Source organism: Rhodamnia argentea, chromosome 6 (genome assembly GCF_020921035.1).
Source record: "Rhodamnia argentea isolate NSW1041297 chromosome 6, ASM2092103v1, whole genome shotgun sequence".
NCBI lineage: Eukaryota > Viridiplantae > Streptophyta > Magnoliopsida > Myrtales > Myrtaceae > Rhodamnia > Rhodamnia argentea.
The window spans coordinates 9,772,863-9,793,223 of NC_063155.1; the positions used below are offsets into that span (position 1 = coordinate 9,772,863).

A 20,361-nucleotide genomic window follows, 5' to 3' on the forward strand; every position below is an offset into this window, starting at 1 on the left:
CAAAACTGCAGAGTCCCAATATTGTTCATTCATCAGAACCAATCAACCAAACGATGCCTGAAAGGGAAGAAACATCCTAACACATGAAAGTGTCATTTAGGACGTTGGACATTATTAATGATTCATATGGTCTTGTCTCATGTCATTGAAAAACAAAACTACAAGATTCAAGTTATGTGCAATGCTTTCATCTGCTTTGTCAGAACCAGGAATATGCTGGGTCAAGAGTGACAAAAACAGAAAGCACAGCATTCGCCTAAAGCATCCGAACAGAGAAGACCACTGTGCTGAATTTTCTTCAAAGCTTTGCCGGAATTCCACCGGGGACTTGTTTATTTACGCCATTGTCCTTGACCTCATTGTCCTTGGCTTCCATATCACAGGTACTGGGAGGGACATCAACTGCAGGCGAGCAATTGAAGAATCCATGTGGCTTCAAGCATGAACATCAACCAAAAAAAAAAAAAACGATCAGAAACTCGAGTAGATGGATACAAAAGTAACCCAGCTTAAGAGAATGAAGACGTGTTTTATACAAAAGAGAAAGATTGAGCAAGAATGTACCATAAGCATAAAACCAATGCGCTCCACCGGCATAACGGGCCAGTCTTCCAAACGGGGAACATGGGTGATTCCAAATACATACCTATAAATGACCCAATCAGTGGCATATAAACATTGATAGCATCACATCGTGGTCAACAAGGATGAGCAGTAAAAACTCTCAGCCCTAATCACATCCCACGTTCAGGGATGGCAATAAGCGTACATACTCAATACCGAGTACCCTTCAAAATCTATGAGATAGAAATCCATGAATGGACACAAGTGGAGAGAGAGAGAGAGAGAGAGGAGACCTACCAAAGAACCACATCAGTCTCTTCCAGAGGTCGATTCTGCTTAACCCATGTAGACAGTCCTTCACCAACACGTGGATTCTGATTAGGGAACTCTCCCCCTGGAAACATCTCATGTTGTGCATAAGGTGTAACCCAAAGGTTATGCTTCAAGAAAGCAGCTCGTCTCAAAAACTTAGCCTCAGAACCCGCTAGTGGCAGACAGTTTGAACCAGGTACTAACTTGTAGCCTGTTAGCTGTCCAGTTCTATTTACAGTCCTAGTATTCCTCACCTGAATTAAGGAATAGCATACGTGCCTTTAGACTTCAAGAATGGTGTAAAAAAATTGTTTGCATTAATGAATCATGTCGTCAATGAAATAGTTCATGGTGTTTGCAACTCCAGCCCAAGAAGGGTATCCACGAAAAACGAATTTCAAGAAAGAGGGAGTGGGCAGATCAAAGATATATAAGACAAGCTCTTCAGACTTCGTCATTTATAAGAACACAAAGGCAACAGCAGAAGATTCTTGAATATTAGCATGCGGATGCAAGACAATGCCATGGCAAAGCTAAAAATCATACCCAGATTAACCTTTGACACATTAAAGCATTAATTTATCAAACAGGTTTAACAAGTATATAGCAACAGTTTGCAAATAGAAAAATCCCTCGAGCCATAGACATTTAATGTCCAAGCAATTCCAAGAAATGAAAGAATTGCCTTACAATCCAATGGCGTGCGGTCAAAGGATTGCAATCACGCATTGCCTGCAACTCGGACCTAAGTAGTGTCTCTTCAGCATAGAATGCATTGTTATGAACATTTTTCTCTCCGGGTTTCTCAACCTTAACGTCAACCTCAACAACCTGCAAAGAACAGGTAGGACATTGAGAAACTGGAACTAAAATCAAACAATGCAAAGGCGTGTATCCCCACTTACAAGATTTTCTTTTCATCAATTGGTAAACAAACAAGAAAAAATAAAATGTTGAATCCAACTACGAAATATTGACATTATTCCCTCTATCATCTTAACACATTGAAAGACAGTCAAGAAATATCGTGACTCCAACAGGATGATAGGACTTCTCCCGTCACACGACTTAAAATATATAGTCATAAAATGTGCTCAATCTGAACAGGGTTGAAGGCAGTCCAAGGTCCACAACCAATCGTTTGGGGAACCAGCAAATGGCTTCTTTCTATTGCAACCTCAAACGATTAGTGTACCTTGAATCAGGAGAAATCTCAAGCTTTTACCAATACCTTGTCTTAGGGGTTTTAGACCACCTTTATTGACACTCTTTGCAATCTGAAAAAACCAAGCGTCAGGAAATATATTGTTCCTAATAGCCAAATATAACAGAATATGGTCACAGGACAAGGCTATTTACAACAGTATTGATGCCTGCGTTAACAACCATACTGCAAACACAGGTGTCTATCCGTTACAGTTCATCAAATATATGAAAAACGAGCCTCCAGCTTTAATACTCATTTTTCTCATAACCTATTATAATGGAAAAGAAATATAAAAACAAGTAGTCGGGTACTACAACATCAAGAAGCCATTTCCCACTATGCAAGGTTGGTGACAAGTGACATAGATCATTTCAAGTTATTATGCTCCATTTAGTGAACATGAAAAAATTCAGCAAAACCAAAGCAATTTACCTGATTGAATGCTTCTCCGGGTTTGCAGTCAACAGCCATATCCATACGTGAAACAAAGAAATGCTGATGAACCGGTGCATACAGACCAGGCGCAATCATTGTACCATATTTTCGGGACTCCCCAGGTAGCAAAGCTCCTAAGCTGAGGATTCCTGTAAGTTTAACTTCAGCTTCAATTTTTCCATCCTGTACACAGTATTCAACTTACATGTCATCCTAACTTCCGACAACATCGACATTTCACCAATGTTAGTTACAAGAATCCTGGCTTGGATTGCACAGTCCAGCAATGGATCTTAGAAGAATTCAACTATCTTTCTATTATATATCAAAGACGTAAATTCAGACATAACAGACAGGACTGGACAAGAGATATTTTTTATCCCAAGGATAATGCATCTCAAAGATCCCAGACACCCATAACGCGAATGAGAAATCAAATATTGCATCACGGAAAATGTAGACAGGCAATTTGGAATATCTCTTACAATGGATACTTAGTTTTTTTAACATCTGAAAAAAAAAAAAAAAAAAAAAGAGGAGATGCATGCAGTCAGATAAACAATCATGCCATTTAAATACGCCGCATACATGGTATAGGGTAAAGTTATTTCAGTTTTGGACTTACTTGATAAAAGTGCCAGAAGAATCCATACTCATAATTCGCCACAGTACATATGAAAGATACACTTAACCTTCTAGACCTCCTAACTTCAGCCAATCCTGTTCTCCAATCTTGATGCTTCCATAGGATCCCGTGATCCTCTTCATGTAGACATACACAATTTTCAATAGTTTCAACCCCTCCAGTGTAATTGGTGAAATGAGCATCAAAGTACTTAATGTAGCCTAAACAATCACATCCCTGCAGGATGATTATGTTCCAGGAAAAATGTAAAGTCAACTAAAGAGATAACGAAGCCAACATGAATGGACTCATAATTCATTACACTACTGAATTAGTTCCAGACCTTCTTAAGAGAATGTGCATTCTTCCCAAGGCCATCTTCACCTGCATCGAAAGCATTTTTCCTGTAATGTGGGTCATTTGGATCTCCATAAGGCACAACCATCTCCACGAAGCTCAGCCTATGAGCTACAGGTCTTCTACCACGATTACCGTCTACATAAGCAACAGAATGTATGACAAGGCCCTCCCTTGGTGTGAAGCCAATGCGGAAATTCCACTGCAAAACAACCGATACAGAGATGAGATTCAATGGAAATTCACCGTATACAACTACATGACCAAAGTGTGAAATAGTGAACTATGATTCACCTTCTGCCACGCTACATAATGCCCATTAACACGAAAACTAGGACCTTCGGGCTGAACTATTTGTAAGGGCTTCACATCACTCCGGTCAACACCACCTCTGGTTTCCCCAGCAGTATAGTTCCTTAATGGATCGGCTGGAGGTAGGGGAACAAGTTTACGATCCTCAAACTCAATCACCACCATGTTCTGCATATCAACTAGTATGTGAATGCCTTCGACTGGACGTGCATAACCATTTTCCATAGGGCAGTCACTCTCAGTTCTACAGAAAATAAGAGGCTTGGCGAGTCTTCGACTTGGAGCATCAGCATCACTATGATAACCAAGACACCTAAAGAGATAAATGCAATAGCTAGGATAAATAAAAAAGAAAAACAAATGCAGCATGCAAAAAGACACAGGTCAAGTCAACAGACCATGCATCAACCATAACGAGATCCATGTCCTCGATACCCCTTTTCTTCATAGCCTCTCTAAATAGTGGAAAATCCTTCACGGCAGCTTCACATTCAGCATACTCACTTGCATCCTAATTTTAAGACAAGATCATTTCCATGGTGATGCTATTGCAAGAGTGTAAGATGCTAAATAAAGTAAAACAGTGAGAATAAGGAGTCCAGAGGTCAAATCAGATATCTATATTGGTTGGTTGAACATCAACTACTCTCTGGAAGCTGCATATTCAAGCATCAAGAAGCCAAAGGAAGATTTTCCCAAGATTCAGAATTCAGAACCTGACTGATTTGTGCCATGGATAGACTTAGTCTTAAATGCCATAAAACAACTTTATTAATGACATACAAACCCAGCCCCCTCCTCCAAAAGAAGCTTAGTTACAATTATACATCTTGAATAACTGTCGGAGAAACTTGTCCAGATATTTCCTAACTCCAGATATATCGAGGAGAAGAGTACAAAATAGCTCAGCATTAGAAAGATAATTCCCATTTTCAAAGGAGCAACTTAGAAATAACTTGCATGATAGTATAAGCGGCTGCATATCCAGGAGTCAATAAGCAAAAGTCTCAAACTTCCTTTCATGGAATTATCACTAGAGCTTGAAAGCTGTCCATGTGAACATGAACGAAAATCAAATGAAGACTACTCACCATTGGAGGCTGAACATCAGGAATAATCTTTGATGAGATCACTTTTCCTCGGTGATGTCCACCTCTAGTTGCTGCATGCACTTCTGATAGCTCCACGATCCATACGCTCGTTTCATTTGACTTCTTATTGTAAACGACAAGCCGAGCTCGCCTCGGAGGGAGCTTGGTGGGAATTACAGGTCCACCCTTGGTTCTCGGGAGTAAGGAAGGTTGGAATGGGGGGAAAAAGTAGGCATCCGCCAAAGCAACAACATGTTTATCAGGTTCCAACAAGACCACTTCCACAAACCGTATGCCGTCCCGGATCTAAAAGTCAAGAATAGAGATGAGCAGCTCAATCAAGCAACAAGACTAGCTAGAGCTCCTAAAAATGACACCAGTTTGATTTGAGAATATGATGTACGTAGATGACTTTGCGAAAAGAAAAGAACCAGATTAAAAGTAAGACCTCAGGAGTGGATCCTGCAGCTCTAACTGTCGCCACTGCCACAGAAATTTCAGCGGCAGACAAAGGGTCCAAAGGGTGACTAGTTTGAGCCCTAGTCATGACTGTAACACCTGCAGAAAGGAACAAACGTCAACAGATATCAACCAGGCAAAACAATCGCAGTGTGGAGACCTTAAGGAATGACCGACAAGAGAAAAAAGGGTTGATCCAACCTCTATCAGATTAAATGTAGACACAGGTAGCTCCTTCTTCCTTCCCAGTATTCACTTTGTTGACTAGGAAAGTGTTCAACCGAGAATATGCGAAAAAAATCCAAAGAGCACACGATGCAATTCCAAGAAAAGACCAAAGGGCCATGCACCCATCCAAGCATTAAAGAAATGTGACCGACCATTTTTTCAACTCTGACCTCCCAGCACTTACAACGTACACAGTCATTAGAAAAGCCACCGAAATACTTGATATCTAATCAGACAAACCAATCATGCAGCACCCACCAAAACGCATCTTCACCCATCAAGAAAAACGATCACAAACACCCGAGTATGTATCAAGATCACACTGAAAACAGGCCAAAGAAGCACAAGCCAACACAAACAAATAGAATGAACAAACAAAAAGAAAAGGAGACAGAGACATGTACAAGAACCTTTCGTCGAAGCAGCTGTGGAAGACTCGGGAAGCGAATCAACTGGTCGGATCACCGCAGCCTTCTTCGGGCGCTGATCGTCGCGGAGATCGGCGCTCGACGGCGCGCCCCAATCGGAGGCGGCCGGAGGAGGAGGAGGAGCAGCCTCCCTCGGTACGGCGAGGGCCGTGGCGCCTTGGAGGCAACAAGAGAAGGGCGTCGCTTTTTGCGGAGTTGAGGCCATTGTAACGGGTTCGTAATCGCTCCAAATCCACCGCTGCACAGAGTCTCGACACAATATACTGACATACAGCAAAAACTCTCCGCCACCTCTCTCGCTCGCCCGCTGGCTCGCTCACCCACCACCCAAAGCTCGAATCTTTCTCTCGGAAACTTCAAGAACTCGAGGGAAAACGAAACGGAAGAGCACGAGGCAAAGGGGGAAAGGAGAGAGCTTTATTCAAAGAAACAAGAGATTCCCGTGACCCAATATGCGCCTAGTACCCATGAATCAGGGACACCAACAAAAATGTGAAAATACAGATCATACAACGCATGAAAAGAGCCACGGCTGTCTTCTCTCTCTCTCTCTCTCTCTCTCTCTGTGAAGGTGGAGAAGGAGAGAGAAATGGACTAGACTTATATACATGAAAGAGCAAGAACACCACGTGCATACTTCCCACTTGAAAGCTTCTTTGCCTAAACTTCACTGAATTTTTTGTTGTTTTTGGGTAGGGATAAGGCTGAGGTTGGGGAAAAGACAGAGAGATTCAGTGTTTTTTTTTTTTTTTTTTGGGGTTCTCTTTATATACATGAAGGGTCTTATCAAAGGGACCCAATAAGATAAGTAAGTGTAGGTTGGGGTGGGTATCATGATAGGGGCATCTTCTTTTGTTGCAATGGACATGCACCGATGAGCCAAAAATTGGAAACTTTCGAAAAATTTCTATGATATTTAGCATGACAAGGCCATCTAGGTGTCCTTATCTTTGTACAAGGACTTTTAAGGATTTTCAATATCCTCCTAGCTGCCCTTCATTTTGTGCCGATATCATCGGATCGAGTCGAGTCGAGTCGGCACACTGTTAAAGCTCAAGCTCAAACCGCGAACCAATATCGACTAGATTTGCGGTCAACATATAAATAAAACTTGAGCTCTAGTTCCCTAAGCTCGGGTATTATTGTATGATTTTAATCATTTGTCCACTAATTAGTTTGCAACTATGTTAATAGTTTCTTTTTTCTTAAAAACGGATTCTACTCATGACCTAGGCGTAAAAAGTTAAAACAATTGAAAAGCATGTGGTTTAATGTGAAAAAAATCATGCTATGGATCCCATTCCCTGTCCCTTTCAAGAAAACTCGAATTGCTTTGAGAAAATCACCTTCGCATATCAAATTACTTTAATGTCCAATTTGCAAAGAGCTAGCTAACAAATTTCGTGGGGATTTGCTTGCACTGTGCCAAAATTCACACTTTGAATTAATGCCATCCACGTCCAATCGATCTCGTTGAAACGTGATTTACCGAATGACGTCTTGCGTATCTATTATGTGTTGACCAAATGTCTTTGGTTGGACTTTGCTTTTGTCAAATGTGTTGTCAATGCTTGGCTTCAAAAGTAGGGGCACAGCATCTTTAACCCAAAAAGAAAAGTCACTACCTACTTTAGAAAAGTAAGGATGTCATGATTCTACGGTCATCCACAAAGAAAATGGATGCAAATGATCCGTAAAGTTTAAGTCAACGTATAATATGATCCATGAATTTCAAATTTATTCAATATGGCTTTGAATTTTATTCGAATGTGTAATGTCGGTTTATGGACATGAATAAATGGAAGAAATACAATCTTGAACGTTTTCATACAATCTAGAGAATAAATTGAACATGTACCAAAAGCTCAATGACTAAATTGAACAAATTTAAAGTTCGGAGATGACATTGTACACTGGGCTAAACTTTATAAATCATATTATATATTGAGCTAAAGTTTCGAGACTATTTATGTCATTTTCTTTACAGAAAATTAGGGTCATGAACAGCCAGGCTTTTTGCAAAGTGGAGGAGACACTACCAACTACTTAAAAGGAAGAATGCCAAGACATCAGATGTTAAAAAGAAGATATATGACTAGGAGCATTATAGTCCACAACATTATAATTGCATTTTCTAATCACTTTTTTTTTTTTTTTTGGCTTTTTCACTTCCCTATCAGTGTCAATTTTTCACGAGAGGGGTCCAAATAGACACCCACTCCAAACACTATTTTAATCAACTTTCCATATCAAAAAATGACAAAAGCTGAGTCATCATCTGCCCCACCCACCACCACCAAAATTATTCTAAATATTTCTTTGCTCTTCTCATATGAAATTTAAAGTTATTGCCTCGTTTTGCATATCGATCCGTACTTTTCTACTTGCTTATGTACGAAACTTTTGAATGCTTAACGCGAATGTGACATAGGAAGACTTGGACATATTTGTGCCGAAACCATATCACGATCGATCATTTCTTTGTGGGAAAAATTCGCGAACTGATGAAGTTTGGCACGTCAATGAGGATGAGAAAATGACCCGAGATGTCCCGTCAAACACAATGCACTCGTAGAGAAGCACGATAGAGCTGCTTTGGAGCTCAATCCGAGTCGGTAAGGCGAGCGATAGTTTTTCAATTCCGATAAGCTCATTTGAAAGGGGAAAAAAATTGGAGTCGTGCCAAACACTATGTCCCTGTATTAGAAGGGAGGGAAATAAAATAAACCCAAATTGCCTTAAGAAAAGGTAATAAAATGGAGTGGGGACCCCAGTGATTTTATGGGGCTGCTCATGTTTGGCCAATCGCAATCGTGCTTCATGGATCGAGACGTATTAGTGGGATGGAGGTGACCGCGTTATTCTTTTTGGGGTGTGATGGATTTGGATTTGAATCCACACCCTCTATCTATTTCGCAAAATATAAATGATATAAAAAATATTTTTCAAAAAATAATCGTTTATATCGCTTACAAAGATAAATGTATAAAAAATATTTTCTTCATTTACACAAATATTTAGACATAAATTGTTGTTTTCGAAAAAAAAACAAAGACATAAATCGTTGTCTGTAATGAAAATATATTGCAATGATTAATTATTTCAAGCAGTTCATGTGATCATTTTTAGAAAAATATTCTTCAAAATACTGATTTTTCGCGAAACAAGTGAATCACTAATGACAATGTTTGACACACTGATCATAGCATTAATGATGGGTCCTCCAGTGATACATACCACTATACCAATGTTAGGATCGGCATACAATCGTAGCGAAGTAAAACGAGCGAAAAAGAGAAAATTAAAACACGAGATTTTATCTTGATTCACCCTTAAACTAGGGCTACATTTAGCAGAGAATTCCACTATAATTAGCACCCCACACCTCTCGTTACATCACTCGGTTACAAGCAAAAAAGAGTGTATATATATATATCAGTAATTAATCATGAGCCCAAGCACAAACTACTAATAAAAAATTACGGGCTTAAATCATAAATGCTCTTTGGTATCCAAGGGATGCTGCCCCTTAAGACCCCTGTTTCGACAGCTCAACGTGTAGCAAAACCTACGTGCTTTCCTGCAGCAAGAAAATATGAACCATGCCCCAACATTTACCCACTTGGTGAATACTTCTCATACTTCTTTAGACTCAACTCTGTTGCACGTCATTCATACTTATCTACGATCATTGCTTTAGTAAAAAAATCTACACTATCCACATGTGTGTCAACTTTCTCTAGCACTACAACTTTCTATTCTACTTTCTCTCGGATGAAGTGATATTGTATGTCAATATGCTTTGTTCTTGCATGAAAAGCAGAATTTTAGCACTCTGGCTATTACACTCATTATTCACTCCTCTTTTTGTAAAACCAAGCTCTTTACACAATCTGCTCATCCATATTACTTTCTTAGCAGCATGAGTAAGAGCCATGTACTCCTTCAACACAATTTCAACATATTTCTTCCGATTGAGCCACAACTTCCCATTCTCACACTCCCTTTTTATCTATATTCCCAAGATGAAATTTGCTGGGCCTAGACCTTTCATCTCAAACTGTTTTGCCAACAATCTATTCACAGTGCTAATCATTCTCATATTATTCCCAACTAGTAGCATGTCATCAACATATAAGGTTAAAATAACAAAATCATCATCTAAGCTCTTTACATAGACATAATCAGCATCACAAGGAACAAAGTCAAGCTTCAAGGCATAGGAGTTTCGCTTCCGGTACCACATTCTTGGAGATTGTTTCAAGCCATACAAAGACTTGTTCAGCTTGCAAACAAAATTTTCTTTTCCTTTGACCACAAACTCATCTAGTTGCTTCATGTAAATATACTCCTTCAAGTTACCATGTAGGAAAATTGTTTTTAGATCGAGCTACTTTACCTCCGGATTTTATGCGGTTGCTATAGATAAAACAAGTCTTATAGAATTTAATTTAGCAATATGAGAAAAAATCTCACCATGATCGACTCCCTCTATCTGCGAGTACCCATTTCGCAACCAAACGAGCTTTGTATTGTTCTATATCTCCATCTCCATCTGCACACATCTTCTTCTTGAATACCCACTTATAATCAATTGCCTTCCGATCTGCGAGTAGTTTTACTAAATTCCATGTTATGTTTTTATCTGATGAGTCCATCCATGTTCCGTTTTTATCTTATGAGTTCATCTCATCTTTCATAGCTTTTTCCCACTATTTGGATTCTTTTGCGCTCCTTGCTTCCTTAACAGTATTTGGATCACCACCTGGAATAGTCAGAACACAATTTTCATTCTTGGTAAATAATGTATAACTCTCGGGTGGTCTTTTACGTCGTGTGAACCTCTTTAAGGCCGGTTTAGGTGGTGCTTCAACTTCAAACTCGATATCGGAATCTACAATATCATCTTCCATATCGGGCTCATCGCCTTCGGAATCTGAATTTTCTATTTTAGGTTATGTAGCCTCTGCTTCTCCCCGTAAACCAACATCTAACTCAACCGTATGAGGTTCTTCGGGAGCTTGTGAAACAATATGATTTATCGTTGATTCTCTGAACACCACATCCCCGTTGTAGATAATACGTTTAGTATCGGAATTCCACAACTTATATCCTTTAATACCATCATTGTACCCAATGAAGATGTACTTCTCCGATTTGCTCTCAAGCTTATTCCTCTTTTCCTTTGGCATGTGCACATGTACTTTATAGCCAAACACTCTCACATAGGAAATGTTTGGCTTCTTCTAGAATAGTGCCTCAAACGATGTCTGATCCTTCAAAACCGATGTGGGAGAACTATTCTTCAGATAACACGCAGTAGCCACTGCTTTCATCCAAAATTCAACCGCTAAACCTACACCACTCCTTCTTCTTGAATAGTGCCTCAAACGATGTCTGATCCCTCAAAACCGATATGGGAGAACTATTCTTCAAATAACACGCAGCAACCATTGCTTTCACCCAAAATTCAACCGTTAAACCCGCACCACTCTTTGGACCAAAAAAAAAAAAAAACCTGCACCACTCCTCCATTGTTAGTCCGCAAAACTTCAATCTTTCTATCAAACTGATTTTCCACCAAAGCTTTTAATTCACAAAATTTTTCAAACACGTCATCTTTTCTCTCTAAGAAATATATCCACACATGTCCGGAAAAGTCATCAGTAAAAGAAACATAATACCTTGATTTTTCAAATGATGCTATAGGTATAGGACCGAAGACGTCACTGTGGATTAAATCCAAAATCCCTTTCGCTCTCCCTCCTACGAATTTAAAAGACACCGATTCTATTTCCCATGTAGGCAATGTTCACAAATCCGAAACCCATAGAATAGCTTGAGATTCCATCCACAATCTTCTTTGAAGTAAGGGTCACCGATCCTTTCTTACCGATATGACCCAATCTTCGATGCCACAGCATCGCGGGATCTTCTTCCACCTGCTCCGTGAGATAGCTCTCACCACTAATCACTAAACTTCCCAGTAATTTTCACAGTTTTCCTTTTTGTTCCCCTCTGGCAATCACCATAAATTCACGAGTTAGCTTGTATGAATACTTGTTGCTGGTGAAAATAATGCCAACGTCTGCCATAGTTCCCACGTAAATAAGATTCTTAGTAAGACTAGGAATATGCATCACATATGGAAGATTCTTGACTATCTCATCTTTCATCTTTAGCTTCACCTTTCTGCGACCGATAATATCAAGCACCATATCATCGTCCATCCATATTGTACTTCCCCGATGTGACTCATAATAGCAAAACCAATCTTTGTAAGGCGTCATGTGGAAAGATGCTCCAGTATCAATTATCCATGCATCGCATTGAGATGAGTTGCAAACTAGATACATGTCTCCCGTATCATTGTCATCATCCTTCTTTGTACTAGAAGATGATGTCTCATCTCGCTTCTCTGGACTCATACTTTTGCTTCTGCAATCCTTCTTTAAGTGTCCAGCTTTTCCACACTTCCAACACTTTATTTCGGATCAATCTCGGCTTTTAGATCTTTTTCTAGACTTATTCTTGACACAAAATCTGGATTTAGATCGTTCGCTACTTCTTCCTCTTACGAAAAGAGCCTAATTCGTTGCATTATCGGAATCCGCTTTCCTCATCTCCTCGGACAATAAAACGGATACAATGTTCTTAAAGGACAGCGCACTAACACCAATATCGATCAAAACAATTATATGTTCCCATGAGGTCGGCAGTGAACACGGCAAAATACATGCTTTATCTTCCTCATCCATATTAACATCAATAGACGCAAGCTCCCCACAGATAGTATTAAACTCGTTTAAGTGTGCGAAAAAAAAAAATCACATTCACTTATCCCAAGATTGTACGGTCGCTTCCGCAAAATAACCCGTTCACGAGCGACTTGCTCTGGTAAAGGCTACCAAGCTTGGTCCAGAGATCCTTCACCGTCTTCTCAGAGGTTACGTTTACTAAAACGTTATCAGTGAAACATAGCCAGATTAGGCCTCCGCGCCTTTTGATCGTTGCTAATCCATGTCTTCAATCGATTTGATGCAAACGCAATCTCCTCCTCCTTCGCCTTCTCCTTGGTAATCACCTCAGGTTTATATTATTCGATCACATATCATAGATCTCCGTCCACGAGCAAACCATTCATCTTCAATTTCCATAACTCGAAACACTTTCCTCCGAACTTTTGCACTTTAATTCGCGATTGACCAGCCGATATCTTCTCAAGATTCAATTTTTTGGATCTCACTTCAACAAGAAAATCCCAACCTCAAACCTAGGCTCTGATACCAAATGTTAGGATCAGCACACAATCGCAGCGAAGAAAAATAAGCAAGAAAGAGAAAATTGAGACATGAGATTTTATCCTGGTTCACCCTTAAACTAGGGTTACGTTCAGCAGAGTATTCCATTATAATTAGTATCACGCACCTCTCATTACATTATTCAGTTACAAGTGGAAAAGAATATATATAGCAGTAGTTATTCATGAGCTCAAACCCAAACTACTAATGTAAAATTACGAGGCTTAAATCATAAAGGCTCTCTGGTGTCTAGGGGGTGCTGCCCCCTTGAAACACCCACTAGAGCGGCTCTCCCAAACCCCAACTCGCTTAGCGTGAAGTGGGATTCACGCGCTTTCCTGTTGTAGGGGAGTAAGCACCATACCCCAACAACCAGCACATAAAGACTTGTCCCTACCGCCTTCAAAAGAAATTTCCAGTATTTCATGTTAATCCCCTCAATTTGAGAGTTAGGACTCTTGTCGAATTCCCGATATCCGCTCGATTCGTAGCTTCGGAGGGATGACGGCTTTTATACTTTGTTCAGTTATCATTCTAGTTTTTGTACTATTTCTCCAGCGACAATTGAAGTTTTCATGTCTAACTTATATTCAAAATATGCCGGGAATTGCCGATCAGCTGCAACAATTGATACGCGGAACATACACTTACAAACCCGTTTAAACGAACAGCACTTTTGATCCCTGAACTTTTGACAACAGTAGGAGACTTCATACAATTGACAGAAGAGATTTTAAGTACGGTTTTCTCACATTTCCATTTCAAATATGACTAAAATGATTTATGCTGTTATACATGTCTTTGAAGTTAAACATAGGAATGATCAATTAATAATTGCGTTTGATGAGATATCTTAATAAAATTTTAGACAGAATCGTAATGAAAGTAATTATAATATTTATTGAAAGGTAAAACCTGGACATATCAACAAATATTGGTTGTTCCTAAAAGTGTGGAGACCAAAAAGTATAACTTAGTTTTAGGCTCCGTTTATTTTGCCAAAAATGAATAATTTGAAATATATTTTTCCTAAAAATAATTGTTTGTATCACTTATAATGACGAATGAACGAAAAAACATTTTCATCGTCCATAAAAATGTTTAGATGGGAATTGTTTTCCATAATGAAATTATTTTTCATCGACTAATTGTTTCGGACATGCGAGCGATCATTTTTAAGATTTTTTTTTCAAATCATTTATTTTTTACGAAATAAATAGAGTTTTAGAAGTTTATACTCGAATGCACCGTGTGTCAAGAATCGATGTTTACTCGGCAATTTTCATCGAATTTTGAATCAACGAATCTCCCACGTGTGATACTAGTGTTCTTACCCTTTTAATCCATTTATCAGTGAGATCGTATGCCTATTGACGTAGAAAATAAAAAGTTGGAAGACCAATTTTTTGTCTCGAAATGAAATGGCTAAAAGCGCCAAGGAGCGATTCTAAGAAAGTGTGGTTTCGATGTCATTAATCAAAGGCGAAAAGTGGAAACCGTGGGGCGGTTGGTAACACCCACCACCTTTCATTGACCCTTTTTTGGCCTTTGCACCATTAGCAAAAAAGCAGATGGTGGTCGCTCTCGCTGGCGTCCCGTCATAAGTTGTCGCTTGTATCATCAGCTTTTCCTTACCTTGGATATCCAACCATTTTGAGGTGACTTCTATTAATGTCTGGGTTCCAACTGTTCAGGAAGTGGTCAAATTAAAGTCCATAGCCTCGGCCCGCAGTGGAAGGACCCTGTACCCAAGCCCGTTGGACTCGGCAGAAGTGGCCGGCCTGTTGCAGCGAGAGGTACTGTTGCGCAACTACGCCGCTCACCTAAGTGTGTCCCGGACCCCTTATGGAAGAATTGGACTTCTTGCGAGAGCCGGTTTATTCATCTCATCGCCGGCGATTCTTGGGAGTCTTCCAACCGTCACGTTTCATTACGATCACGTCGCGTTTGAAGATTCCTCGATTAGTTATACACCTAGAAAACATCCACCACTTTGCCCCTTGTGGCGTATGTTTGGTAAATCAATCCAACCCTTGGTCGTGTTTGAAGATTCCTCGATTAGTTATCCACTTAGAAAACATCAACCACCACTTTGCCCCTTGTGGCATATGTTTTGTATATCGATCCAACCCTTGATCCTATCACGCGTGAACCGTAAAACCGACCCATTACGTATTGTTTGATTTGAGAAGCATTTGAGAAAATTAAACGGCAGCCAAAACATCATCTTGCATTCCCACAAGGGAAGAAGGGTAATGCACCTCAAATTTTCTAAGGTATTGAAATCACAACTAGTCTGAGGTCGATCACGAGGTGATCTGGGCCAAAAGAGAGATTCTGGTCAGGGACCATGTGATAAGCCACATCAACACATGAAAGAACTGCTGCTGCTACATTGTCATGATTCAGAAAGTATGATACACAGAAACATGAAAGAAATTCAGCAACTATAATAACCTAAAATAATAGAGTAGGATCCACACATTTGGAGCACCACTAATTCTAACACCTTAATGCAAACGAACATGGCCGTCGGGTAGCTGGAGAGACGAGAAATCACGCATATTGGCTATCAGAGATATATAAGGTTTTAATATGTGGCTGACAAACACCATCCAGGACATCACCTAGATTACCAAAGCCTCCTTCCACCACCAAGAGGAATTGTATTAGATCCAGAGGTACGGCCCCTGTTTCCAAACCCTCGATGTCCTCTTGAGCGAACACTGTTGCCTGAACCTATGACGTCAAAAAGGAACGACCAGTCAGAACCTAACAAAAACCAGAGAGAGAGACAGAGAGCGAGAGAGACAGAGACAGAGAGGTTACCAGCTCCATAAAAGCCGACTGAACGAGCCAAGTCAGATAAAGCTGGAGGGACAACCTGCCCCGCATCTTGCAAGATTTTAACAAGTTCCCTAGCAAACCTCGAATTAGAATCAGTGAAGAAGGTAATGGCAGTGCCCTTCGCTCCAGCTCGACCAGTCCGGCCAATTCTATGCACATAATCCTCAAGTGTCATTGGGAAATCATAGTTTATCACACACTTTATATCCTTGACATCTGCATTATTAAGTACAAAATAGTCAGAAATGAATCTATCTTATAGCTTCAAAAGGGGGAAATGGAAGAAAAAAGGCAAGCACCCCTTATCCCTGCACACCTAAAACTCAGAGATCAAACTTATGATGACATATATGCATCACTTAAATGTGCCCACCTTAACCTGGCAGGGATAAGGAGCATCTCCACAATCACCAATCCATTTCCAACCCCATAATAAGCATGAGCGAGTCAACCGGGCTGCCACAAAACCAGCTACCTAATTGCGAATGGGGAAACTATTATTCAAATTAATGAACTTGAAAAAGACAGGAGCCATGCAATTTCAAGCAACTCCAGCAGTTGACAAATTTGCACGACCAAACTTTGTGCCTCTATACCCCCATACATATGGTAAAGCAAAATGCTCTTTACCAGCATATTAGGAGTATAAACCATGATGATCCCTATATTCTTGGAAAATCAGCTATAAGCATCACTCAATGACTTAGTGGACATCCTGTTCGTAATACACTAGTGAATGCCAGATGACAGAACCTTGCTTCCCATCCCACTTTTACTTCAATGGAGAAAAGCATCAGGCTCTTGTAATCTAAGGAAACTGGAAAGCAGCCGGCCAACTCGCCTATCCTTGGAATTTTCAAGCCTATATGAAGAGACCTATGAACCTAACACACAGTGATCCTACCAAGACCCCTTGCAGCAACATCAGTGGCAGTCATTATCGGACTTCTGCCACTCTTAAATTCAGCCAAGACCCATTCCCTCTCAGACTGATTTTTGTCTCCGTGTATAGATAGAGCTGGCCATCCGTCCATCCTCAGCTGTTTTGTGACTTGATCACATCCCTTTTTTGTTTCTACAAATATCAGAACTCGACTCCCATCCATCACTGCTGTCAGTAGTTTGATCAGCCTGCAGCAGCAATAGATACTCAAGTAATTGACAGAAATCTAACTGTCATATAGCAGAAATAGCCACCAAAGACAAACCTGGTGTACTTTTCACTCTCTTTTATTACTTCAACGACTTGACTTATAGATTGGTTTGCTTTCAGATCAGGGGATCCAATGATAACCTAAAAAAGACAATATCCAAAAGGTACTAATATCAACGAACATCCATTTCTATCAAAATGTTACCCCACAATAGATAACACCTCAAACCTTATATGGATTGCTCAAGAACTGTCTCGCCAGAGTTTCAACCTCTCTCGGCCATGTTGCACTCCACAATAGTGTCTGTCTATCTGGTCGAATCTGCAAAAGTTCCAAAATTACTCACTCAAAGCAATGACAAAAATTTACAGGAACAACTAAGCATGTGCATGTCATAACCTAAATCTACCTTCTCAGATTCGAGCAAACACACCCCCCTAAAGAGGCAGAAAGACAGATAAAAGAACTCGTATAGAAGACTCACTTGATTTATAATCTTCCTTATCTGAGGTTCAAATCCCATGTCTAGCATTCTATCCGCTTCATCCAACACAAGATAAGTCACTCTCCGTAGGTTTGTCTTATATGCTTCCAACATGTCTAAGAGACGACCAGGTGTAGCAATGACAATCTCAACACCTAGAACACGCAGACAATTAAACCACCAGCTTCCCCAACATAAGAACTGGAGCAAATAATAATATGAATACTACAGAGGACAAGTCCTGTACCCTTATTAAGATCATTAATTTGTGGTCCCTTAGGGGCGCCACCATAAATGCATGTACTCCTGATACTGATCTTTGCTTTTGATCCAATTGAACCAAATTTCGAAGCTTCCTGTTGAATCTGCACTGCCAATTCTCTAGTAGGTGCAAGCACCAGCACAACAGGACCGTCCCCTCTACCTAAAGTAAATGCAACAGCAATATTCAGTGAGAGAGAAAACAACGCAACCAAGTAACCCAACAGGAGAAAGGCTACTGATCCTAACCTAAGGGTGGCTGTGCACCGACATGCACCAAAGCTGGTAGCAGATAAGCCAGAGTCTTGCCAGAACCTGTCTCAGCGATACCGATTAAATCTCTACCCTTTAAAGCCATAGGCCATCCTTGAGATTGGATGGACGTTGGCTCGACAAACCCCAAATTCTTAATCACATCGAGGCAGTATCCTATCATGAAAAATGAGGACGAATTGTGCAACATTAAACCTCAACCATTGGCAGAAAACAATAACCAACAATCCAAAAAAAAAAAAAACTAACAGACCAAAATAACAATACCAGGAAAACTAGCCTCTTCAAATGTCCGAATAGGCTTAGGAACATCGTCTCCCTCCACAGTAATATCCCTTCTTGCACGGTACGTGATGACTTCATGCTCAGACATTGCAGCCACAAAAGGACTCTCCACATACAAATTCTTCTCGAACGGCATGAGCTGGCCGAAATTCGGTTTACGAAGATCAAACTTCTCGTTATCCCTCTGCGACGACCAGCCACCCTGCCTTCCACCTCTCCCACCGCCACGGCCAGCACCAAAACTCCTATTTGCATCATGTCCTCCATAGCCTCCGCTGCCACCTCGGCCACCTCTTCCGCCTTGGGTTCCACCTTCTCCACGGCCCGATCGACCTCTCTGGCCACCCATATACCCATTACCCATGCCCCCTCCACGACCAATCTCGAATCCTCCAGCCGGAGACTGAAAAGGCGGGTACACGGAGCCTCCCATGCCCGGAGGTGGACCCTCATACGGGCCCTGGCCGCCGCCATAGCTCGGGGCTGCATAGACTGGCGGTGCCCTCGGTGGAACGAAATCGCTGCAATCGGAAACGAACAAAACCGTGTAATCCACGAAACAACGCGAACAAAAGCTACGATCGTCCCAAAAAAAAAAAAAAACAGAAAAGCTAGGACTTTCTTCGAGCTAGTAGCTCCAGGTAATTATCTGATGATGAGGGTTTCAGTGCGACATCGGAAGCATACCTTCTGCGGTGACGGAAAGAAATAGGGTCCGAGTATCTCGGGTCGCCCGGGTTCATTCTGGCGATCGCCGGTGGAATGTTGAGGCCGGTGATCGGCGGAGACGAATTGGGGCAAAACTCGATCGCCTTCTGCTGCCTCTCTCTCTCTCTCTCTCTCTCTGTGGCTCTGTTGATTCGATGCTCAAGGGCGAGCTAGGGTTTTCGTTTTGAGGTGGAAAAGGGGAGAAGCGGGCCATCGTTCTTAAGGAGATATTTTGATTTTTAAATGTGACGTCATCAACGCGCCGATTAACTTATGGACATACTTTAATTCTGACGTTATGTTGATGAGTTCTCCTATTCTTGGAGAGATTATTGCTTGCTCTAAGATCACCACGTTGCTAATAGGCATGCGACTCTGCTGTTAAAGGAATTGGGAGAGGGACGCTAGTATCATAGGTGCGGGGTTCTATTCCCGCTCCGTGAAAAAAAACAAAGGCTATTTATCGAATAATTTGATCTCGATCTGGACTCACATAATAATACAAGGTCTAATCCCTATTAGAGCTAGCTTTATCATATCAAATTGGGCCTAGTTACCATCGATCTCGCATGTTGGCTCCTTATACGGGATTGAAACTTGGTTGTGTTAACTTTTCATCTCAGATTGAAACTTAGTTGTGGCCGGTTGGCCGAACTATGAGTCCGAGATTAAAATCACTATAGTGCCAAGGATCCTCATAGAAATCGATCTAGCATTTTGGCTTTCATCTTGGATTGAAACTTCATTGTGGTTCATTGGCCGAATTATGAGTCTGAGATTTAAATCGCCATGGCTTCAATGGTCCAAAGAGAAATCCATTGGAACCGGTAGATTGATTCTGTGTTCCCCTAGAGCTCGGTAAATGGTTTCTTTGGTATTTGATGCCGATCGATCATTGGAAGATCTTTCTGACAACTCGTCGAAATCATCAAAATTCCACTCCTCCAATTAAAATGTCGAGCAATTTTACGATGGCGGGAGACTCGGACGACGGAGAAGATATGAGGGGACGTTTCCGCTCGAATTTCTT

The 20,361-nt window shown here is 40.8% G+C and overlaps 2 protein-coding genes and 1 long non-coding RNA gene across 4 annotated transcripts in view; 1 reads left to right on the forward strand and 2 right to left on the reverse strand.

The window, feature by feature from the left end:
• LOC115741415 (copper methylamine oxidase-like) lies at positions 1-6,578 on the reverse strand. Its single transcript, XM_030675291.2, has 12 exons — positions 6,001-6,578; positions 5,352-5,461; positions 4,904-5,209; positions 4,211-4,323; positions 3,795-4,125; positions 3,487-3,702; positions 3,144-3,380; positions 2,516-2,701; positions 1,567-1,707; positions 862-1,130; positions 565-646; positions 1-433 (listed from the first exon to the last, which is right to left on the reverse strand). The coding sequence occupies exons 1-12, from the start codon at positions 6,221-6,223 to the stop codon at positions 299-301; spliced, it is 2,349 nt and encodes a 782-aa protein (XP_030531151.2). The 5' UTR covers positions 6,224-6,578; the 3' UTR covers positions 1-298.
• Positions 4,398-20,361, forward strand: part of LOC115741428 — a 24,505-nt gene continuing 8,541 nt past the window's right edge. The window contains exons 1-2 of the long non-coding RNA XR_004015470.1: positions 4,398-4,408; positions 8,121-8,127. This is a non-coding gene — a long non-coding RNA (uncharacterized LOC115741428). The remainder of the gene's footprint in view (positions 4,409-8,120; positions 8,128-20,361) is intronic.
• Positions 15,693-19,601, reverse strand: LOC115741419 (DEAD-box ATP-dependent RNA helicase 20). 2 transcript variants are annotated; one of them, XM_030675297.2, is made up of 10 exons: positions 19,311-19,598; positions 18,606-19,144; positions 18,315-18,494; positions 18,052-18,228; positions 17,805-17,959; positions 17,549-17,641; positions 17,375-17,460; positions 17,071-17,297; positions 16,149-16,382; positions 15,693-16,058 (listed from the first exon to the last, which is right to left on the reverse strand). In XM_030675297.2, the coding sequence occupies exons 1-10, from the start codon at positions 19,364-19,366 to the stop codon at positions 15,952-15,954; spliced, it is 1,854 nt and encodes a 617-aa protein (XP_030531157.2). In that variant the 5' UTR covers positions 19,367-19,598; the 3' UTR covers positions 15,693-15,951. The 2 variants fall into 2 exon arrangements, 1 of the variants encoding a protein (XP_030531157.2); XR_007198614.1 differs by lacking the exon at positions 15,693-16,058 and having other exon boundaries at positions 16,212-16,382; positions 16,540-17,297; positions 19,311-19,601.